This window comes from Tursiops truncatus, chromosome 8 (assembly GCF_011762595.2).
Source record: "Tursiops truncatus isolate mTurTru1 chromosome 8, mTurTru1.mat.Y, whole genome shotgun sequence".
Lineage (NCBI taxonomy): Eukaryota > Metazoa > Chordata > Mammalia > Artiodactyla > Delphinidae > Tursiops > Tursiops truncatus.
Genome location: NC_047041.1, coordinates 67,473,975 through 67,495,938, shown reverse-complemented (window position 1 = coordinate 67,495,938; position 21,964 = coordinate 67,473,975). Strand labels below are relative to the sequence as shown.

At 35.9% G+C, this 21,964-nt stretch overlaps 1 protein-coding gene across 1 annotated transcript in view; it reads right to left on the bottom strand.

Annotated features, from left to right (window-relative positions):
• The window catches only part of PDE3B (phosphodiesterase 3B), a 178,256-nt gene that overhangs the window by 62,975 nt on the left and 93,317 nt on the right, over positions 1-21,964 (bottom strand). Inside the window, exon 2 of the mRNA XM_019948403.3 lies at positions 7,772-7,822. Coding sequence (XP_019803962.1) covers positions 7,772-7,822 — 51 coding nt within the window. The remainder of the gene's footprint in view (positions 1-7,771; positions 7,823-21,964) is intronic.

Genomic DNA, 21,964 nt, shown 5'->3' with positions numbered 1-21,964 from the left:
TCATTTCTCTCTGGCTGCTTTCAAAATATTTTCTTTGCTTTTAGTTTTCAAATGTTTAATTGACATACCTCAGAGTAGATTTGGGGCGGCGGGCACTGATCCTATTTGGGATTCACTCAGCTTCTTGAATTTGCAGAATGACATCTTTTGCAAAATTTGGGAAGTTTTCAGCCATTATTTCTTCAAATACTTTTTCAAACCTACTCTCTCTCCTTCTCAGACACTGATGATATGAACGTTGGATCTTTTGTTATTGTCCACCAGGTCCTGAAGGCTCCTTTTGTTTCCATTTATTTTCTCAATGTTGTTCAAATTGAGTAAATTCTACTGATCTATCCTCAAGCTCAACAGATTCTATGCTCTATCAATCATCACCACTGTACTGAGACCATTTTACAAGTTTTTTATTTCCTTTATTGCATTTTTCAGTTCTATAACTTCCCTTTTTTTTTTTTTTTTTGGTAACTTCTGTTTTTTTGCTAAGATTTTCTATTTTGTTTATTTGTTTCAAGAAAATTTGTAATTGCTTGTTAGGATGTTTTTATGATGGCCGCTTTAAAATTCTTTGTCAGACAATTCCAAATCCGATCATCTTGGTGTTAATCAGCGACTGTGTTTTCTCATTTAAGTTGTGATTCTCCTGGTTCTTGGTATGACAGGTGATTTTCAAAATTTTATCAACATTTTGGTAACTGTGCTAGAAGACTCTGGGTCCTATTTAAACCTTTTATAGTAGGAGGTGGTCTTCCTCTTTAGATTTAGCACCAAGTCCTAGTCTACTTTTTCAGGCTGTAATTCTAATGAGAATTTAATTCTCAGGGCATTCACAGTGGTATTTTCCGTCTGCTTGATTTTCTCCTGGTGCCACTAGGGTTTCCACTGGTCCCTGCTGGTGCTGCGGGTGAGAGTTGGTGAGGAGCTTCCTCAGGTTGGGCTATCTGATGCCTCTAGGTCGGGGAAGGGAGTCTCCAAGCCACAAGGACCGAGAGCACTTTCTGGGCTAGGCACCTGTGTTGTGGAGACCTGGCCACCCTCTGTCTCATTGGGGAAGGGGAGTCTCATGCCTAGTAGGGAATAACCATACTTCCCTGGCCACTTAACGTCAATGGAGTTCCTGATCAATTCCCCCTTGGTGTTGTTGGCAAGACTCTCATTCAATTTTAAGGAAAGGAAGAGCCTACCTGCATCATGTTCTGTTGTTAGGCTGGGAGTCTGCATTACCCCAACATCTGCTGTTGGGTGACAGTTATAAAGACACCCTGTCACACTATGTTGTTCCTCTGTTACTGGGGTCCCTAATTTCTCCTCTTTGCATTTTTCAGAGTTCTCCTTTGTTCGCCTCTTGCGTTATTTCCAGAGTTTATACTGGTACTTAGCAGAGAGTATCAGGGAGAATTAAATCTGATGATACATGCAGAACACATAAAGCAATGTATAGAATATATAGGTAAAGGGCAATAAATATTATTATTATGGAAAGTGGTGAGATAAAATGGTACCAGAGTTCAAAGAATATACAGATAACTTTAATCTGAGTGATTAACAGACACATCATGGTAAGGGTGGCATTTGAGCTGAGCTGTTCATTTGGTAGGATTTTACTCAGAAAGATTAGGAGAAAAGAATTTTTTACAATAAAAACAAACAAAATTTATTTGGGAGAACTCATTCTTCAAGAAGGAGAGAGCATAAATAAAGGTACAAAAGTGGTGAAATAGTGATGTACAGGGAACGTAAAGTTTTTTAAGTATAGGCTATATATATATACTTTTTTTTTTTTTTTTTTAAAGAGCAGTGGAAGATAAGGTTGGAGAGGCATGTTGGAACCAATATTTGATAACATCAGATTCCAGGCTAAGGAATATGGACAATGGAGAGTCATGGATTTTGAGGTGGTCAAAGAGAAATAAAGCAAGAAAAGGAAAAAAGAAGTGATGGAAGGTATTAAAAAGAAGGCAGTACTTATGATGTTAAGACCTGACAAAAGTGTGAGAAAAGAGCATTCCAGGCACACAGACTAGCGCCTGCAAAGATGCAGAGGCAGAAGCCTGCCTGGCTTGTTTGAGGAATAACAAGGCCAGTGTAGCAGCAGCTGAGTAAATGAAAGAGAAAGCAGAAGATGAGGTCAGAGAAGTAAAAGGGAGTAAAGGAAGGGACCATATTGTGCAGGGTCTTTTAAGTCCATGATTAGGACTTCAGCTTTTATTTTTGGTGAGATAGGAGCATAGTGAGCAAGAGACTGACATCTGACTTACGTCAGATAGAATGGAATATTCAAATTATTTGCTATAACTTTAAAAGTTTAACTTAAATTCTTATTTCCCATTTGGCTTATATTTGGCAAACTCTTGTTTTTGTACACAGAGCCAAGAATACTACATTTTAACAGTTACTGTGGGAGTGGAGGAGGGGGAGGAGAAGGTGGCTGTGTGTCCCTCAAATGCTAAAACATTTGTTATATGGCCCATTATAGGAAAAAATGTGCTAACTCGTATCTTATACTATAATTTCAGAGATGCTTAGTATTTATTATTATTGAAATTAATATAATATCGGCTTATATTTTTCTGTGCTACTATGTACCAGGCACATATTATTATTTTAATCAGCCCTCTGAGGAAACAGGTATTACTCCCAATTTATAGATGAAGAAATAGGTTCAAAGTGTCTTAAAAGGCTTGCCTAATTTTTTAGCTGGGAGGGATTAGTTTGTATCAGACCAACTCTTCTGCCTAGAACAATAGGTCTAGAAAAGCCAAAATAAAATAGAAATAGAATCCATTTCAGGGCATCAGAACACAGTCAAGCAGCCAGGGCTTGAAAACACAAGAACCTAGAGTTAAGAGAAAAGATTAAAATGAACCCAATATTCTGTGCTACTTTTTCCTTTCACAGAATTTGCTACTGATTCATAGCTGACATGGGGCAGAGAAGATGAGAAGCAGAGCAGTTAAGAGGCTAGGAAACAGCTCTATGCTGGGAGACCAAAACTGGAATTTAGGGTTATAAAGACAGGGAGAGCTTTAAATGCCAAGCAAGATCCCAGAGAGAAGGGAAGAACCAAGATGCAAGCTTGAATTCAGAGCTGCTTTTCCCCTGAAGATATTTGCCAATCTGTAAACAGTGGCCAAGAGATGGAGAAACAAAGCAGAAATCCTCAAAAAGATTTCTATTTTGAAAGTAAAATATCGTTTTCAGCAGTCTCAATGCTGGAGAAAACCAAACAAAAGGAGTTCCGAGAAAAACACCACTAACCAAACTGTTATAAGAAGAGACAGAAAACCTGAATAGTCCTAAAACTATTAAAGAAACTTAATAATGTAAAACTTGCCCATAAGAAAAGCTCCAAACTGAGATAGCATCACCAGAGTATTCTTCCAAAGGAAGAAATGAAACCCATCTTACCAGACTCCTCTAGATAATAGAAAAAAAGGTAACTTCCCACCTTATTTTATGAGGCCAGTATAACCTTTATACCAAAAACATGCCAAAAACATGATGAAAAACAAGAATAATAGGCCAATTCTCTCACGTAGACATAGATTCAAAATATTAATAAATAAAATCCAGTGATATGTGTGTGTGTGTGTGTGTGTGTGTGTGTGTGTGTATACTTTTTTTTTGGCTGAGTTGGGTCTTCGTTGCTGTGCACAGGCTTTCTTTAGTTGTGGCGAGCAGGGGCTACTCTTCGTTGCGGAGCACGGGCTTCTCATTGTGGTGGCTTCTCTTGTTGCGGAGTACGGGCCCTAGAGCACGCAGGCTCCAGTAGTTGCGGCATCTGGGCTCTAGAGTGCAGGCTCAGTAGGTGTGGTGCTCGGGCTTAGTTGCTCCACGGCATGTGGGATCTTCCCAGACCAGGGATCGAACCCGTGTCCCCTGCATTGGCAGGCGGATTCTTAACCACTGCACCATCAGGGAAGTCCCTGATACATATTTTTAAAAAGAAAATACTTCTTGATCAAATTTGCTTTATTCTGGGATTCCAGGGATGGTTCAACACAGGCACAAAAATAAAACAATATAATTTACCACATCAATAGAATAAATGGGGGAAAATCCAGGGATCATCTCAATAGGTGCAGAAAAAGCATCTGATAAAACTCTACACCCATTTATGACTTAAAAGAAAAAAGTTTTTAGTAAAATGGGATTAGAATAGAACTTTCTTAATCTGATAAAGGGTATCTACAGAAAACATTAGTGGTGAACACACTGAATATTTTCTCCCTGAGTTCATGAACAGGACAAGGCTGCCTACTAGTAACAATTCTATTCAACACTGCATTAAAGATCCTAAACCATACAGTTATGCAAGAAAAATGGCAAAGGATTGGAAATAAATTAATAAACCTGTCCTTATTCACTGATGACGTTATTATATCCCTAAAGACTCTAAAAGAATCCTCAGGGCTTCCCTGGTGGTGCAGTGGTTGAGAGTCCGCCTGCCGATGCAGGGGACACGGGTTCATACCCCGGTCCGGGAAAATCCCACATGCCGCAGAGCGGCTGGGCCCGTGAGCCATGGCCGCTGCGCCTGCGCGTCCGGAGCCTGTGGTCTGCAACAGGAGAGGCCACAACAGTGAGAGGCCCGCGTACCGCAAAAAAAAAAAAAAAAAAAGAATCCTCAGACAAGATATTAGAATTACTAAGTAAATTTAGCAAGGACACTGGATACAAGAGTCAATATATAAAAATCAACTGAACTTCTATGAGGCAGCACAAACTATTAAAAACATGGAACTTCTAAAAATTGATACCTTTTACAATATGTTTTGCAATTTAAAAAATTAAATATCTAAGAATAAATCTAACAAAATATGCATGACCCCTACACTAAAAACATTATTAAGATAAAGATGATACAGATCAGTGAAGGAATATACCATTTTCATGGATTGAAAGCCTCAGTATTATGAGATGTAAAATATCCTCAATATAGTCTCAATCAAAATCCTAGCAGTATTTTTTGTGTGTGTGGAAATTTTCAAGTTTATTAAAGAATAGTCAAGATAACTTTGAAGAAGAACAATGCTGGAGAACTTACTATCAGATGTCAAGACTTATTATAAAGTTACAGTAATTAAAGTAATGAGTGTGGTATCAGTGTTTCAGGAGAGACAAATTGACAAACAGACCAGAAGAGAAAGTCCTGAAACAAATCTACATATGGTCACTTGCTATATGACAAAGGTTATAATACAGTGCAAAGAAGAAAGAATGTGTATTTTGTTCAACAACTGGAACTGGGTCAATTGGATAACCATATGGGAAAAAAATGTCTTGACCTATAAATCACACCATACAGAAAAATCAATTCTAGATGCATTACAGATCTAAAGATGAGAAGTAAAACAATAAAACTGCTAGGAGGTAACAGAAGAGGGTAGACACAACCCAGAGGATAGACACAACCCAGGAGGTAGACAAAGTGTTCTTAAATAGGACACACACAAAAAAATCACTAGACAAAAAGGAAATGATTGATAAGTTGGCATAAAAGGAAGTGATTGATGGAGTACTTTTAATAAGACACCATGATAAACCACAGACAGGGAGAAGGTTTTTTTTTATGAATATATATATTCATGTCCAAAATACATAAAGAACTCCTACTGATCACTAAGTAAAAAGTAGATAATCAGTGGAAAACATGGGGAAAAGATCTTTACCAGAGGATATCTGAGTAGCAAATGAACATAAAAAGATTCTCAGCTTGATGAGCCATCAATGAAATACAAATACTAAAACCACAATGGATATCCTTCAACAGCTACCAGAATGATTTAAAACAGACACTACCAAGTGTTGGCAAGGATGTAGAGCAACTGAAACATCCATATACTGCTGATGGTTGGGTAAAAGTGATACAGCCTCTTTGGAAAATTATCTGGTGCCTCCTACTAAAACTGAACATACACATGTATACCCTATGACCCAGCAATGCACTCTAATGTATATATCCAACAAAAGACATCAAGAATGTTTCAGCAGCATAACTTGCAATAGACAAAAAACTGAAAAATAAAACAAATGTCAATCTGCTATAGAATGGATGAATTAACTGTATATTCATTCAATGAAACACTAAATAGAATGAGAATGGATGAATTACTACTATGTATAATAACATGAATTAATCTCACAGATAAATTTTGAAAGAAGCAAGACAGAAAATACATATGAGTGATTCCATTTATATACAATTCAGAAAAAGACAAGAAAAACTAAGTTGTGATGACAGAAATCAGGTTTGAAAGGATGCTTGGGAGAAGTTGATGACTAGGTGGGGAGCACAGGGGGCTTTTGGTATACTGAATTCTTCATCTGAAAAATGGTCACATGTATATATTCACTCTGAGAAAATTCATCAAGTTATACAGTTATGACCTGTGCACCTTTATATATGAGCGTTACACTTCAATTTTTTTTTTTTTTTTTTTTTTTGGCCATTCAGTGCAGCTTGCGGGATCTTAGTTCCCTGGCCAGGGATCAAACCCAGGCCCATCGCAGTGAAAGTGCCGAGTCCTAACCACTGGACCACCAGGGAATTCCCTATACTTTGATTTTTAAAAAAGGATTATTAGGGAGAGAAAGAGGGGTAGGAGAAGAGAGAAATAAAAGTCTGTGTGTCCACAAGCCCATGCTCTCAACCATTACTGCTTACTTATCTTTAGATTTTACCAGTAATTTAGGTAGATACTCTTTTAATTGGAAACTGAGGATCTTGGTGAATATGACTGATGAAAAAGGCCACTATTTAGGTCAAGAAACCCCAGCCCCTTTTAGGTCAGATGTGGCCTTCCTCACATCATCTGACTGTAACAGTTACACCAGAGAATAGTTTTTTCTTAATGGGCTGTTGTGGCTATTCCATTTAAAGTTTAAAAATAAGAATCAACCATTCAAAGGGGTGTTCATTTTGCAAAATTTTATGTTGGGACAATAGAAGTAATATGTCTGTAAATACAAATGACAAAGATTTGATTTTTATTAATGTTTATCTATTAGTGTGAAAAACATCAGGTTTCAAAAGCATATGAAACATAATATTACAATCTTTGTAGACTAGAATTATATAAACCATACGTTTCAATACAATGGAAAACTAGGAAAAGATCTATAAAGATATATATCAAAAGTTAACAAAGTTAACAGTTATTCCTTGATGTTTGAATGATTTTCCTTTTTTCTCCTATACTTCTATTTTTAATTCTACTGATAACAACATAAAGTTATCAAAAAATCTTTAAAAAGTACATTTTGTATTATTCCATATATATAAAGTTCATAAATAAAGAAAACTAATTGCTAGAAATCTGGATAGGGATTTTCTTTGGAAACATAGGTAATGACTAGAATGGCACACAAGTGAGGCTTGTGGGATGCTGGTAATGTTCTATTTCTTGTTATGGGTACTAGTTATATGGAATGTTTAATTTTTGAAAATTCCTTGAGCTGTGCAATTTTCTGTACATTTATCAGTAACTCTAGGTGGAGTGAACTGGGGGAAAAGAGCCTCATATTTAATATAGATGAGCCCAGATTATATTAGCAACATTTTAAAAATAACTATTTATATGTTTGGTTTCTTACTTTCTTTTCCCTTACAATTAAAATACATTTTTAAAAAACTACCTAAATGAAGTTCTGGTTATTTTAGTTCAGCTAAAGAAAAATCTTACGGCATATAAATTAAAGTTACATTCAGAAGATTTCTATGTCAAAAATTTGATTACAGATATTAATTATTAGTGATATCACTTATATTTACCTGATAGTGAGGTTTATACCACTGCTTTAAGTCCCAATCCCAAAGAATCATCTGGGGGAAAAAAAAAAAAAAGAGTTCACTTAGTTACAAATCATAAATAAATAAATATATGTAAAGACAAAATGGAGCATCTTCAATTACAGATACCTAAAATAACTTAAAGTTTGGGAGAGGAATTGGGAAGATTAGAATAAAAAATATCTCTAGGTGGAATATTTTATTAATTACACAATCTGTGATTGAGAAATCAAAAGAGTCAGGATAAAGTCACTAAACTAATCTATATTCAAAATATAGATTCAAAATATCTATTACCACAGAACTGAAAATATCAATCCAGAAGCACATCCATTCACTAAAAATACAAGAAAAATGACAAATCACCGTTCTTCCCCCTCCCTACCCTCTCCAAAGGCTCATAATTTGTCATTTTAAACCAGTGACAGTAGGTGGTGCTATTTCCTTACCAATAAGGCACTTCTGTCAAAAGCACTAAAAAGCTTGCCCTTGGTTTAGATTAAGCATAAAGGAATGGATTTATAAAAAGCTACACACAACCCTTTTGATTCACAGATAATTAGTTTTCCTGTTTTTCTCCTTTATAGATTCTCAATGGTAACTTCTTAGTACCAGACTAGTTTTTTCCTGCCCTTCTCTTCCTAGCAGGCCGTGTGGTTACTTCTCCATCTCATAGTCACTGCTCTAGAAGATAAAATTAGCTTAAATTTGGCAAGCTGTAACTGCTACCTACCATTAATCCTAAATTTCTTTTAAGTTTTACTTAAGTAATAAATAGGTCTCCTCCTTTTGCCTAAATAATTGATTATAATTGTGATTTTCTACATGGCTTTGAACCCTAGTATCGAACATAAGCCTAGTTAATTTGTAACACAATCACAATTTCTATGTACTGAAATATTTGTGTTGTTTCTTGTCCTTGGTCGTAAGGATTCTGATTGCAAAAGATCATAAAATGTTATCTACTCTTTCATTGGTCGGATATTTAAATAAGGAGTTGGCAGATTTTTTTTCTGTAAAGGTACAAATAGTAAATATTTTAGGCTCTGCAAGCCACATAAGGTCTTCCATGGCATATTCTTTGGTTTTTGTTTTTGTTTTACAACCCTTTAACATGCAAAACAAAACAAAACAAAAAAACATTCTTAGCTCAGTGGCCATACAAAAACATGTTCCTGGCAGGATTTGGTCAGTGGGCTATAGCTTGCTGACCCCTTTTAAAAATTGTCAATTGTCATTATCACCATCCTTGCAGAAGGTGATCTCTTGCCAGTAAAGAGAAACCTATCTCTTCCCAAAGAAAATCCAGACCACTTACAAAATTCATGGACCAGTACCTGCAAAATGGCTATGGTACAGCTACATGCAAAGTACATAATATATATTAGTAGACTCATCAAATTTACGCAGTATTTTATATGGCCCTAAGTGTGGTCCTCATATAATTATTTCAGGTTTTGATTTAACCAGCATAAACTCTAGATTCTAGAGACATTAATCAATGCAGTTTAAGACATTAATAACTTCCTAAGAACATTCACATTAAGATTAAAATAACCTAAAATCCCTAAATTTCTTTTATACTTGATATACACGCTCCATTTTCTGCATGCTATTCTTACACAACTGGCTTTTTAGTCCCAACTGCAGTACTTTACTTCAGTCCTGATTTCAGCCTGTCCAAGTTTCTTTGGAGAGTGGAATGTCGACTAGCCTATTCACCATTCTTCCCATCATCATGACATCTGTAAATCTGATGTTTTCTTAAGTTCACTTTAAAAAGTACAGAATAAACAGGAGTGAAAACAGAACCTCAGGATGGATCACTAAAGATTACCTATGAGATTTGCGTCTGAGTCTGCATACTTGCCTAACATACTATCATCCAATCCATACCTCCACATTTCTTCTACAAATGATACCATCAAACGGTGACACACCTACACCTCATTTCTCCTAATCATTAGTCTGAGTAGAATTTGATTTCTTGCTAACTCCAGCGTACTTTCATTAGGAGGGTTTCTTAACACTGAGTCTTCCTTGCCTCCCACTTGCTATTCTGGCTTTGAATAAACTCTTAAGCAGTAGATCAACCTTATTTATAGTCACTTTCTCTGCGATCAAAAATACATTTGCCAAAAGGCAGCAGGTCTTAGTCTGAAATCCCCTGCATATTAGGAACTGAAAAGAGATACAGTGAAAGCCACAAATCGCTGGTAGACTGCCTTCTGTATAAATTGGACAACTAGAATATTAGCGATTTTGAGAAAACAAAATTTTCTGCATAAGTAATAGAAGATGTATAATCCAGGAATCATACAGCTGCAGCTAGGTACATCTTACAGCAGTGTTATTCAAGGTGTGGTCCACAATAAGAAAGTACAGAAATGTAGAGTAAATGTTTAGAAATTTTTATATCAATTTGATATTGTTGAGTTGATTTTAGTATATTTTACAAAAGCAGATTGGGGCAAAAACCCCAAAGCTTGATCCTTTTCTATATAGTTTGATGCCAGGAGACAAGAACATGGATGCATAGAGCTGCACTGTTTGGGGCAGCAAGAAAACTAAAAACGACCCAAATGTCCATCAATAACAGAATGGGGAAATTTTGGTACATTCATGCAGTGGAATACAATAGTGAAAATGAATGAAGGATAGCTACAACCTATATGAATGAATCTTAAAAACATAATGTTGAATGAGAAAAGTCACAAGAGGATACATACAGTATAATTACATGCAATATAAAATAAAATATTCATTGAAATATACTTTTTAGAAATATAAACATACAGGAAACTATGAAGAAATTCTGGATGGTTATCTCTAGGGGAGAAGAAAACTGGATCTGGGAGTGCCATACAGGGAACTTCAAAGTTACTGGTAATGTTCAAAGATAATGGTGGGTCGATAGTGTTTTTTGTCCTTAGTGTCTAAACTGGTAAAGAAGTAGAGGCAGTGACTAGAGTAAACTCTTGAGGAATTGTGCTATACATGGCAAGAATGAAATGGAGCAATAGCCAGAAAAGAATGTGGGAATAATACTTTTGTTGTTAAAATGGTAGGTTCTAGAGCTTGTTTCTACTTGATAGGAATGATCCCGGACAGTAGAACTAATGATAAAGGGTAGATAGAGTGCACGATTTCCGAAGGAGCAAAATCCTTAATGAAAATATTGCTCAATACCTCTATAATATTAGCACATAGATAAAATTTTAAACTAAGAAACAGTAATAGAGTATTAGCCATTATTAATCAAATCTGTGAATCACTAGTTCCTCAGCAGTCTGGAATATTTGGGGCGGGGGGGAGAACCAATTTAGTTTACATATATTTCAACATTGTGAACTGCAAGATTAATTCTGATTTCCACAGAAATATCATCTTAACAATTATATTTTGTTTTTATCTTTTATTTTTTAAAAAACTTTTGGCCAAGCGGCTTGTTGCATCTTAGTTCCCTGACCAGGGATCGAACCCATGCTCCCTGCACTGGAAGCGCAGAGTCCTAACCACCGGACCACCAGGGAATTCCCAACCATACATATTGAAAACCGAGGCAGGTGCCCTAAGGCCTGCATTATTCTGCATGACTACAAATCATCCTAGGTAAAGTATTTTCGTGTCATTTGAATATTATTGTTTATATCTATTGAATTTGCATTTTTTGCATTGTTACATTATGTCTCCAGTCCAAAAAATAAATAGCTCAAAATTGGTTTCCTAAGGCTTAAGGTACTAATAAAAATAGTAACAAAACTCAGAATGAATGCTAAGCCTGAATCAAGAGCAAGACTCTAATGCAATCTGACTACAAATCTGTGGGTGTGATGATACCACACAAACCCATAAAAAAAAATTACTAAGTCATACAACAGTGACCATCTAAAAACTGGACTTTTTTTTAGACTCGCAATTCATTCACCTTATATTCTTCTGAATGTTGTCCACTTTGAAACTTTTATGACACTCAAACAAAATGTGAAGACTTTTTAGTAAACCAGTAGAACTTTTCTAGAACAATCACATTATGCTTTCTTATATGAAACTGAAGATTTTTGTTCCTAAAACAGAAGTGACATAAACTAGAGGCACCATTCAGATTCTGTGCTCCTCATAGGAAAAGCGTATTAAAAAAGATAAACTGTTGCTGAGAGACTTGTAAAACTAGCCACACAGATGATAAACATTATGCTGGAAGAGAGAACGGACCAAAAAATTTCCAAAATGTATTTACTATGTGACACCTTGGGACATCACAGAACTGAAAAGGCATATAAGGTAAAAGAGTAATTACTGTCATATTTGTACACAGCAAATACTTTACTTTACTGGTAGGTAAATGCACTCATGTGATGAATCCAAATCAGCTCTTGGTTTATGTGCGATACACACAGCAAAAGATGGCAGCCAACTTTTTTATGTGTTTATCATTGAAAAACCCATACTACGAAATATGATTTTTTTTCCTATTTAATGATTATTTTGTAAACTATGATAGAGACTTGAAAACATGTGCTGGAATCAGTTCTGAGAGAATCTGTACAGCAAGGAAGAGCCTCGCTAAACAATTAGAATATCCCTTAACTGCAGATCTACCACTGCTTTATTCACAGAAAACAGCTGGTAGTTGAAACACACATGCTGGGCACAGTTCAGTGTTAAAGGAATAGCATTAAGTGTAAATGCACTCCATTTTTGGCCACAGAAAGTACATCTTTTCAGTGTGCTGTGGGAAAATGGAGTGCAAAGAAAAACTATAAATAGCAAATAGAAGTAGTCAATAAAATGCAAAGAACTTCTATTTCTCAAGTTTTAAAGCGTGACAATGACCATTAACTTAGCAACTGACACAGCCTCAAAAGTAATCTTCAGTGAGAAATCTCTTTATGATTTGAGGGTCCATGTTGAATTTGAGTATTCAGAAACAACAACCAAAACAACTACTTGCTACTTTCCACTGTAAATTATAATTTTGCTTGAATTTTTCTAATTTAAGAGAAATAGAGAAAAGAAAAGAATCTGGTTGGATATATGTGCTGAATCTACAACACACAACCTATTTACTCATCAGTGAGCTGAAACAGAAATACCTTTAATATTGCAAACAATGTTCACTGATAATGTACTTATTTTAGTTTTTAAAAATTATGAATCATTTTTATACATTTATCTAATATTGGTAGGCGCCTGCCACACATACTGAATACATAGTGGATGGTGCATGGATATTAAAAGTTTAAGAAACATTGGTAGAAGCATTCCTTCCTCCTATATAATATGTAGCTCTCTTAAAATTTTACTTCCAAGTAGACAGTATATGCTCTGTATATAAACTCTTCCCAAGTCAGCAAAACCTTAGGCATCTAAACTTCAATCTCAATAGCAAGGTAGATCCTATAAATAATTTAAATATAAGAATAAATAATTCAAATACTGCTAAATTTTCAGTAAAAAAAGGAAGTTTCAGTGGCTATGGTATGTTCTCAAAACATGGTTCTATTATACTATAAGACATCATTTAATGAAAGTATGAAATTTTAATTGCTGGGTTTTTTGTTTGTTTGTTTGTGGTACGTAGGCCTCTCACTGTTGTGGCCTCTCCCGTTGCGGAGCACAGGCTCCGGACGCGCAGGCTCAGAGGCCATGGCTCACGGGCCCAGCCGCTCCGCGGCATGTGGGTTCTTCCCAGACCAGGGCTCGAACCCATGTCCCCTGCACTGGCAGGCGGACTCTCAACCACTGCGCCACCAGGGAAGCCCTAATTGTTGTTTTTAGGAGCTTCCAATATTACATTTGTCTGTTTCCATCTAAACTCAAATACAATATCAGAAATTAGTACATATTTCACACACTGTAGTTATCTGTTCAAAAATAATTTTTAAAACAGCATTTTCTCATAAGTAACATATGAGGTGCATACTATTTAAAAAATTCTTTTAGTTGATTTGATAAAGTAAACCCAAGACTGTGCCTTTATACAAATTCAGCTTTTCTTTGTGGTTATAAAGCTGAATCCTGATAAAAGTTTCTCTTTGAATATGTTTATAAGTCCAACATGCTTTACAGAGCTCTACAAAACCACCAATACCACAGAGAAACATCAGCAGCACAACCAGGAGATGTTATCAGGTTCAATTACGTCAATGAGGTTTTATTTCATTGTTCCCTATGTAGACAAAAAGAAAAATATATATGTGTCCTCAAGTCAAGCTCACAGAACTGTGATATTTATGTGAAATTTGAAAGATTGTCTATTATGGTACAGCTGTGAATTAACGTTACAGCATCCTTTATTCTCATGTTTCTTGTTGACATTTTGCTTGAGCTTCATGTATAAATCTAGGCTAATGAAATTGACTGAATTTCAGTATTTCCAACTTTTTCTATTTCTATGCCTTCCAACTTAGGCCCATTTAACTCTGTGTTTATTGAACATAAACCAAAAACATAAAATAAATGGACTGCCAAAAAGCTAAACTAAAACTGTACTTTCTAAGATAGTAACCTTGACAAATAAGGGCCCCAGTCAGAAAAACTGACAAGCAGGGGAAAAAAGGTGTGTGTGAGGGGCGGGGTGGGGTGGAAACTAGTATTACTTGGAAACTAATCTCATTTACTATTCTTACTAATCAATCAAAATATATGATTACAGCCGTGGTGACGTAGACTGTAAGCTATGCCCCAGCACTATGTTAGATGCCTAATACCTAATGTCTTCTTTAATCTTTACTAGAATTCTTCGTGGTAAGCCTTATTTCCTCATTTTACAATTGACACAACAGAGACTAAAAAGGTGAAGTAACCTGCCCAGAGTCACATGATTAGTAAGTGGCAGAGACAGAAATTAAATTCAGATCTGCCTCATTCCAAAACTTTAAGGATTCTTAATCATTATTCTACACCACCTTATAATTATTACCATTTACTACTGTTACTATCAACACTACTATGTGCTAGCAATATGGCAGGTGCTTGGCAGCCATGTAAAATCACAACAATTTTGCAAGTAACCTCATTTATATATGGGCAAGTTGAGGCTTAGCGATTATACTAATTATTCTGTATTTGCCTCCCAGATCCCTTCTTTGCCCTCCTTGCCACCCTGGGGAGGCTGGGCCCTACACTGCATCTCCTGAGTTCCCATGCAGCTGGCTTCCACTTAGGCTGGGAGATGACAGCAGGAAACCGGAGTTTGGGAGGAGAGAGAGGTGATTATTTCTTCTCTGCTGCCTCCATGACTACAGGTCTTAACCAGATGGTCTTCCCTTCACAACTTCAGCTGTGACTCTGAACACACCATTTCCACCCTTGTTCCATCAGCCTCAGGTGAGGTAACAGCTTTCCATAGTTACTAGTCTCTTGTTGCCTAACCACCCCTTGTCCATCATCTTAACCCCGCTCATTCTCTCAAAGTAGATTCTTCATTAAAATCTTTTTATTTGAACCACCTTGGAGTGAATTCTATTTCTTTTTTGCACTCCTAAATAATACAGGGACATTGTTAACCAAGTTCTGTCAAGTGTCAGCTAGGAAACTGCAGAGCTAGAATTTGAACTCAGATTTATGTCCCTACAATTTTATTCCCTTTCTACTACTATGCTTGAAGGATAATTATTTAAGCTTTTAATGAGACCTTTCTTTCCAAAAATGATAAATAAAAAAGGATCATCAAATCATCAAATTACCCTCCAATCCCATATTTCCTGCATTTCATTCTGTTACTACAGATGAACTTCCTGAACTCTAGTCAATGGCTTACTTTTCCATAAATGCACTAGGTCCAATCTGCTGGTACCTACCTGAGGATATTTCACAAGCAGTTCTCTCCCTGTCTGCTACATCATCATTTTCTCTCTCTACTAAGTCATTCCCCTTAGACTATAAACATGCCACAATTCCTCACTTCTCACACACACATACTTTCTCATGATCTTCCTTATACTCAGTCTCTATCCCAGTTCTTTGCTCCCCATTTACAGCAAAATTCCTCATGAGTGATGTTTACTTTTTGTTTCCAATTCTTCTCCTACAATTCTCTCTTAGCTTTACTAGTTTATCTGCTGGTCCTTGAACATGCCAGGCAATTCCAACAAAGATTTTTCTAAAGCCGTACTGATAATTCAGATTTTATAAAGTAGCACTTGAAATGTACATATAAGTTTGGGTTTTTTTCTCTCAAGAGTACAAAACCAGAAACAACAATATTTAAAGGGACAGAGGACAGACATAGGTTGAGTGAGAAAAATATGAAAAGTCATAGATTGTTTGAAAAAGATAGAGATTTAACCTCTAAAAGTACCAACTACTTAAACCTCTATATCCTATTGATCTTATGAGACTTTTGTTTTTATCATGATGTTCTGAAATTGAGTAAAACACCTTTTTTTTTTTTTAACCTTTCAGAATCCTTTTAAAACAGTTCCACACACCGTGGTCTAATTAGTTGTGCTAAGGGAATTCAAGCACAGAGAGCCATTTTCTAAATATACTATGAAATCACCTCTATTTTACCAGTATTCTTAATCTCTTATTCACTCCAGATGTTTTCAAGTTTTTACCTACCTGCTTCTCTTCTAGACCTCCTGTGTCCTTCCAGATATATGAGTTGGCACATGCCTCAACTGGCCTATGGTTAAGCAGAATTTTATCTCCATCCCAGACATGGACTCTACAATCCCACCAAGAGATACATATTCTGGGGAGAATGTGCCAAAAATAACTGAAAAAAAATGGGATTGTAAGCCTATAACTTGTTTTCCTCCTACTGTGAATAATGTTTTCCTTTTAAGTTAAAATATAATTTTCAGTATAATTTAAGCAAAAGATTAAATTAATAATAGCTAATATTTAAAAGACCTTACTAAAATATGTGGACAATTCAGGATTGCATGAGGACCTTCCTAATAAATGTTCTAGAATTCTAGGCACAATTTATGAACAAGACCAAAAGAGAAAAAAAAGGTTCCTCACCTCAAGCACAGGAATATGCTACAAACTTGACTCCAATCTGGAAAGAAAACTGGATCACAATGGCCTTCTCTCAGGGGAGACCTGAGATCAACCTAAAATGGTGGTTTTATGACCATATCTAAAGCCATCTCCTTCTATACATACAGTAACTCAGGCAGACTGATGCCAGAGTCCAGGTTCTCAAACACTATACTATACTGTTTCTCACCTACTTAAGGCTCAAACAGAGGAAGCTGGGTTGCTTCCCCACGCCCCCGCCCCAATCAATTCTATACGGTTCACACAACTAAAAGCTCCATAAATTGCACAGACATTCAAGTAAAACAAAGGGACTAGCTGGTCCTAGGCAGGCATACCCTCTGCCTAACAAAGCAAATACAGCATATATGTTTTCTCTGATTGCCCTTTATAATTTATCTGAGAACAGACAGATTATAGTTTAGACTTAAGAATGGTGAACCAACCAAAGACACCAGTCTTACTGGTAAAATAATTACATATATGTATGGAGGGGAAATAAAATAACACACAAATTCTCTGCTGGAAGTCCCTTTGTTTAGGAATCCTCCTCCTTGGCTCTTCTGATATTTATGACTCTCTAATGCGTTTACATAGACACAAGCTTTGTATTCCCAAATAACACAATGGAGAGTCCTAATGGTATTTCACCATGGGCAGAGAGTATATTTCATCAACAATTTGTGATCTCTGCCCCAAGAGGAGTATTTGAAGTGGGTTAGAATACTGCTGTAGGAAAAAATCTAGAAATTCCTTCCAAGGGCTCAGCTCCAGGCTTTGATACCCCTCGGCAGGCTGCCTACTCTACCCTTCCTTTGATCACTAGAACTATCAGAGCCAGCTATGGGCCCAGGACCATTCCGACTGGAAGTTTCCCATCTTCAAACATGTCCAACCCATTTGGACAGAGGGTGGAAATCACTGTGGGTAATAACTAAATATTGCTTGGGTCATTTGAAAGAGAACACATGGTGACCTTTAATCAGTCTCAGTCTTTTAGTGTCCTCAAATTCCTACCTCACTGCAACTAAAACAAAATAAAACCTAGTTAAAAGGGGGAGGCAACTTCAAGTCTAGCAAACCACAGGCAACAAAAATGTGTTTACTACATTAGGTACTCTTTTGGGAGCTTATATATATCATTACATTCAACCTGTGAGATCAGTTTTTATAAATAATTTGTTGAATGAATAAATGACTCATTTTTAAATCCCTCTTCTTCCCCGTATCAATCTATTTTGATCTAGATATTTCTGATTTTCTATCACCATATTTTCACATTTTTATCATATCAAGCCTTGATCACTTTCAACAGCCTCCAATCAATTTTATCTACTTTATACATCTTCAAAGCCTTGTTATCATGATACTCTCCTGTTAGAAATATTCAGAGTATATTTGAGCTTAGGGGAATTTAGAAGTTAATTCCAATCTTCTCATTTTACAGATACTAAAGAAAACAAGGTCCAGAGTAATTGATTTTTTCTTTGTCTTTTTTACCTCTGTCTTTTTTACCTTTGTCTTTTTTACCTCTAACCTCAGTCAACTAAAAAAAAAAAAATCTACCTGTAGGCAGACAGTCAAGTAAAACAAAGGAACTATTTGGTTTTAAGTGAGCAAGCCTCCCCCAAAGAAAAATAAAAACATCTTTTTCTGATTACCTTTTATTTTATAATTCTACCAACCAAGCTCACATCTGATTATCTACCCAAACCCATGGGGGGGAATTTAACAACAACAATCTGCTTACCACTTTCTACATCTGACTTAAACCTTCCTATTTTCCTTGGTTCCTATTCTCTACTTCCTATCTCTTAATCTCAGTTAAAAGTAGCTGACCTCTTAAAACAGAAGAAATACTTGAAGGCTACAATGGAGGTATTCTTTAAACAATAAAGCCTGTTGAAGGTAGCAACTGCACGTTCATTTAGAAAGTAACAACCAGAGCTTAGATTATTCTATATGAACTAGCTCACTGCCAATATGGTAAAGATTCAGGACCACAAAGAACTCTTATTCTGTCAGATGGCTACATCTCTGAAACATAAAGGGCATTTCATACAAAAAGGACTATATAGGAAAGTAGCACAGGTATATTTAAGAATATTTTCTTACCACTTATTTATATAACTTTTCATGGGTAAAATTTTAAACACCTAACAGAGATACATTTACTAGGACCTTACCTGATTTTATTTTAGAACTGAATATTAAATTTAGCAGATAGAGGTATTAAAGGAAATTATCATAAAAGCATCAAAGTAGATTTTAATTAACCAAGAAAGAAACTTAAGATCAATGTATACTAACAAAACTATTTTTTTACACTTAAAATTAAATTCACCATTTTTCATTTGGGAATTTTATTAGGTAGAAATTATTCAAGTTGCCGGCAGTATCTGTTTGACACTTATTTGAGTTAACAAGTTTTGTCATAGTAACAGATTAAAATTAAGCAAAGATACTAGCCCCAAAGTGACTTGATCTAGAAATGAAAAATGGAACCTCTGATCTATTAAAAAAAAAGCAGATTTCCCCAAGGATCATCACAGTATCCTAAACTAATGAAACAAAATGTACTAAAACCTGGGCTTCCCTGGTGGCGCAGTGGTTGAGTCCGCCTGCTAATGCAGGTGACACGGGTTCGTGCCCCAGTCTGGGAGGATACCGCATGCCGCGGAGCGGCTGGGGCCCGTGGGCCGAGGCCGCTGAGCCTGTGCGTCCGGAGCCTGTGCTCCGCGGCGGGAGGGGCCACAGCAGTGAGAGGCCCGCATACCGCAAAAAAAAAAAAAAAAAAAAAAGTACTAAAAGTTTTATGCTTTGCATAAGCAAAATGACTTTTTAATAAATTTAAAATATAGAGATAAATTTAACACTACATTTTAATAAAAATTTTACCATGTAAGAGACCACTAAACACTAATTTTCCATGTATAAAATAGAATAAAATAATAACAATCTGGGAATTATTTAATTTGAATTATTATTATAATGTAACATGGATCATAAAGAAACTGACAGTTCAAAAGCAAGTTTCAAATAATTTCTAGAGACCCTTTCTAAAAACTGAGAGCAACTACTAACTCTTCAGTGTGCTATCAATTTATTTTCCAAAACATTAAACCTTCTGACAGTGCTGTACAAATAATAGTCACCAGTAGTTACTCCAACTGGCAAAGAAAAGGAAACCAGATATTAAGGTACTGTCAATGATCAATATATTAGTAAAATTTTAAAAATAGTTCTATTCTTAACTCAGTAGTCTTCCCCCCCCCGCAACCTCAAATTAATGGCTGCTCCCTCATTAGGGGACAAATGCACACCAACCTAGCATTTTGCTGAGATTAATGAGTCTAGCACAGTGGAAAACTGTGCTAATTTTTGACCACAAAACTATTACAAAATAAACTAACCTACTCTTTTTTGGTATGCTGATGGTTAATGAAGACAGCTCAATAAACTCTCAGGCTGGCAGTACATATGTCAGTATAGGCAGTTTACTAATTCACCAATTATTAATATAAATCAGATGTAAATTATGCACCCTTAGCCTCCAGGAGAACAAGAGCATCCCAGCATCTAGCAAAGTGCGTACCTAGCACTTAGTTGCTTAATAAATACTTGTAGAATGAATTCACCTAAAAATATCACTTGTCACATTATATAAATTTGAAGTTTTGGTTATGTAGCCTATTAATACTACTAATAAGAGCTAATATTTATCGAGAGCTTACTATATGACCTGTTGTCCTTATTTTTACATTTAATCATGGCTGAGAGAGACTATCTAACTCGACCAAGTTTACATGGCAGGTGAGTGGTAGAGCAAGAACTCAAACTGGTTTTTCTACCTACAAAATCCAGAATTTCAATGACAGTATTATACTGGAATATTCAGAATTCATTATTATGCTAAGAATCTCTACTATGTAACTCTCATCTCCCAGCAAAGGTCAGTTTACAAAAATGTGAAAGTAATGAATTTTCAAATGATAAATAATTACAATACATTATTTGCCTTCCTGGCTTTTAGTATTTGGTCTCCTGCTGAAGTTGAGCTCTTAACCACTTAAAAAAAACATCTGCTTCTATTAGAGAACAGAACAACTTTATGCAATGGAAGAAGTGGGCTACCAAATTAGAAAACCAAGGGCTAAACTACTTTTGTTCCAGATGTCAGGATATAAAAGGCACTATCTTAAACTTGTTGTGAAAATTAAGAATGTACTTTATAAAAAACAAAGTACTACAAAAATGCTCATAAAATATTTCATGTGTTTATATGCTATTGTCTAAAATACATGTTGTCTAGATTGCTCACACTTAGAATATGTTACCATGCATTACTGTGTGAACAATCTTGCCCCCTATTCTGGATATTCTCCATTTGTCCCTTCAGATCCACTCTTAAATGGCAGTGTTTGCTTAGGAAGCAGACCATTTTGGACTGCATCAAAAGGTTGTTTGTTATCTGGCTTTTGATGGGGGACTACAGGAGGCACCAGCAGGAAAGGAGAGGGCAAGAGGAGAATGAGGCGGAGGTATTTATAGGTGGGGATATCATCAGCTCCTTCCTCAACAGCACAGGCTGGCAGTGGCTGGATTCTTCCACTAAAAGCTACAGCTCCTGTTGGGGACCCTCGTCTACAGATCCTACAGTTATATCCCTTGTCTCTTCAGGCCTTGGGTGGTAATAGGGTTATTTCCCCTAACTCCCTTCACACTTTTATAAATAGTCCTTTACTAAATGATCCTCAGTTACTCCATTTTAGTGTGCCATTTTTTTCTTGCTGGGACCCTGGCTGATACACTACCTAACTAGATTATAACGTCCCTTGATGATTTAGGCACTGTTTTTCATATTTCTTCTTTAATATCCTTAGCACCCAGCAAAAACACTTGCATGTAAATAAAGTATACTAGACAGAAAATCAGAATATCTTAGTTATTTTCAATTCTACCAATGACTAGCTTCCACTAAACCTTGGAATCTTAACTGCAAAATAAAGAAGTTGGATTAAAGGGTAATCTAAAATCTGTTCCAGAAATCATATACAAGTATTATTTTCTCTACTGATAGTTGAAAGCTCACCAATAGAGATTTATTTCTTTGTGTTTGGATAATCATAGGATCACTTAAAAACAAACGAATAATTGTTTAACTCAGTGTCGGTACTTTTT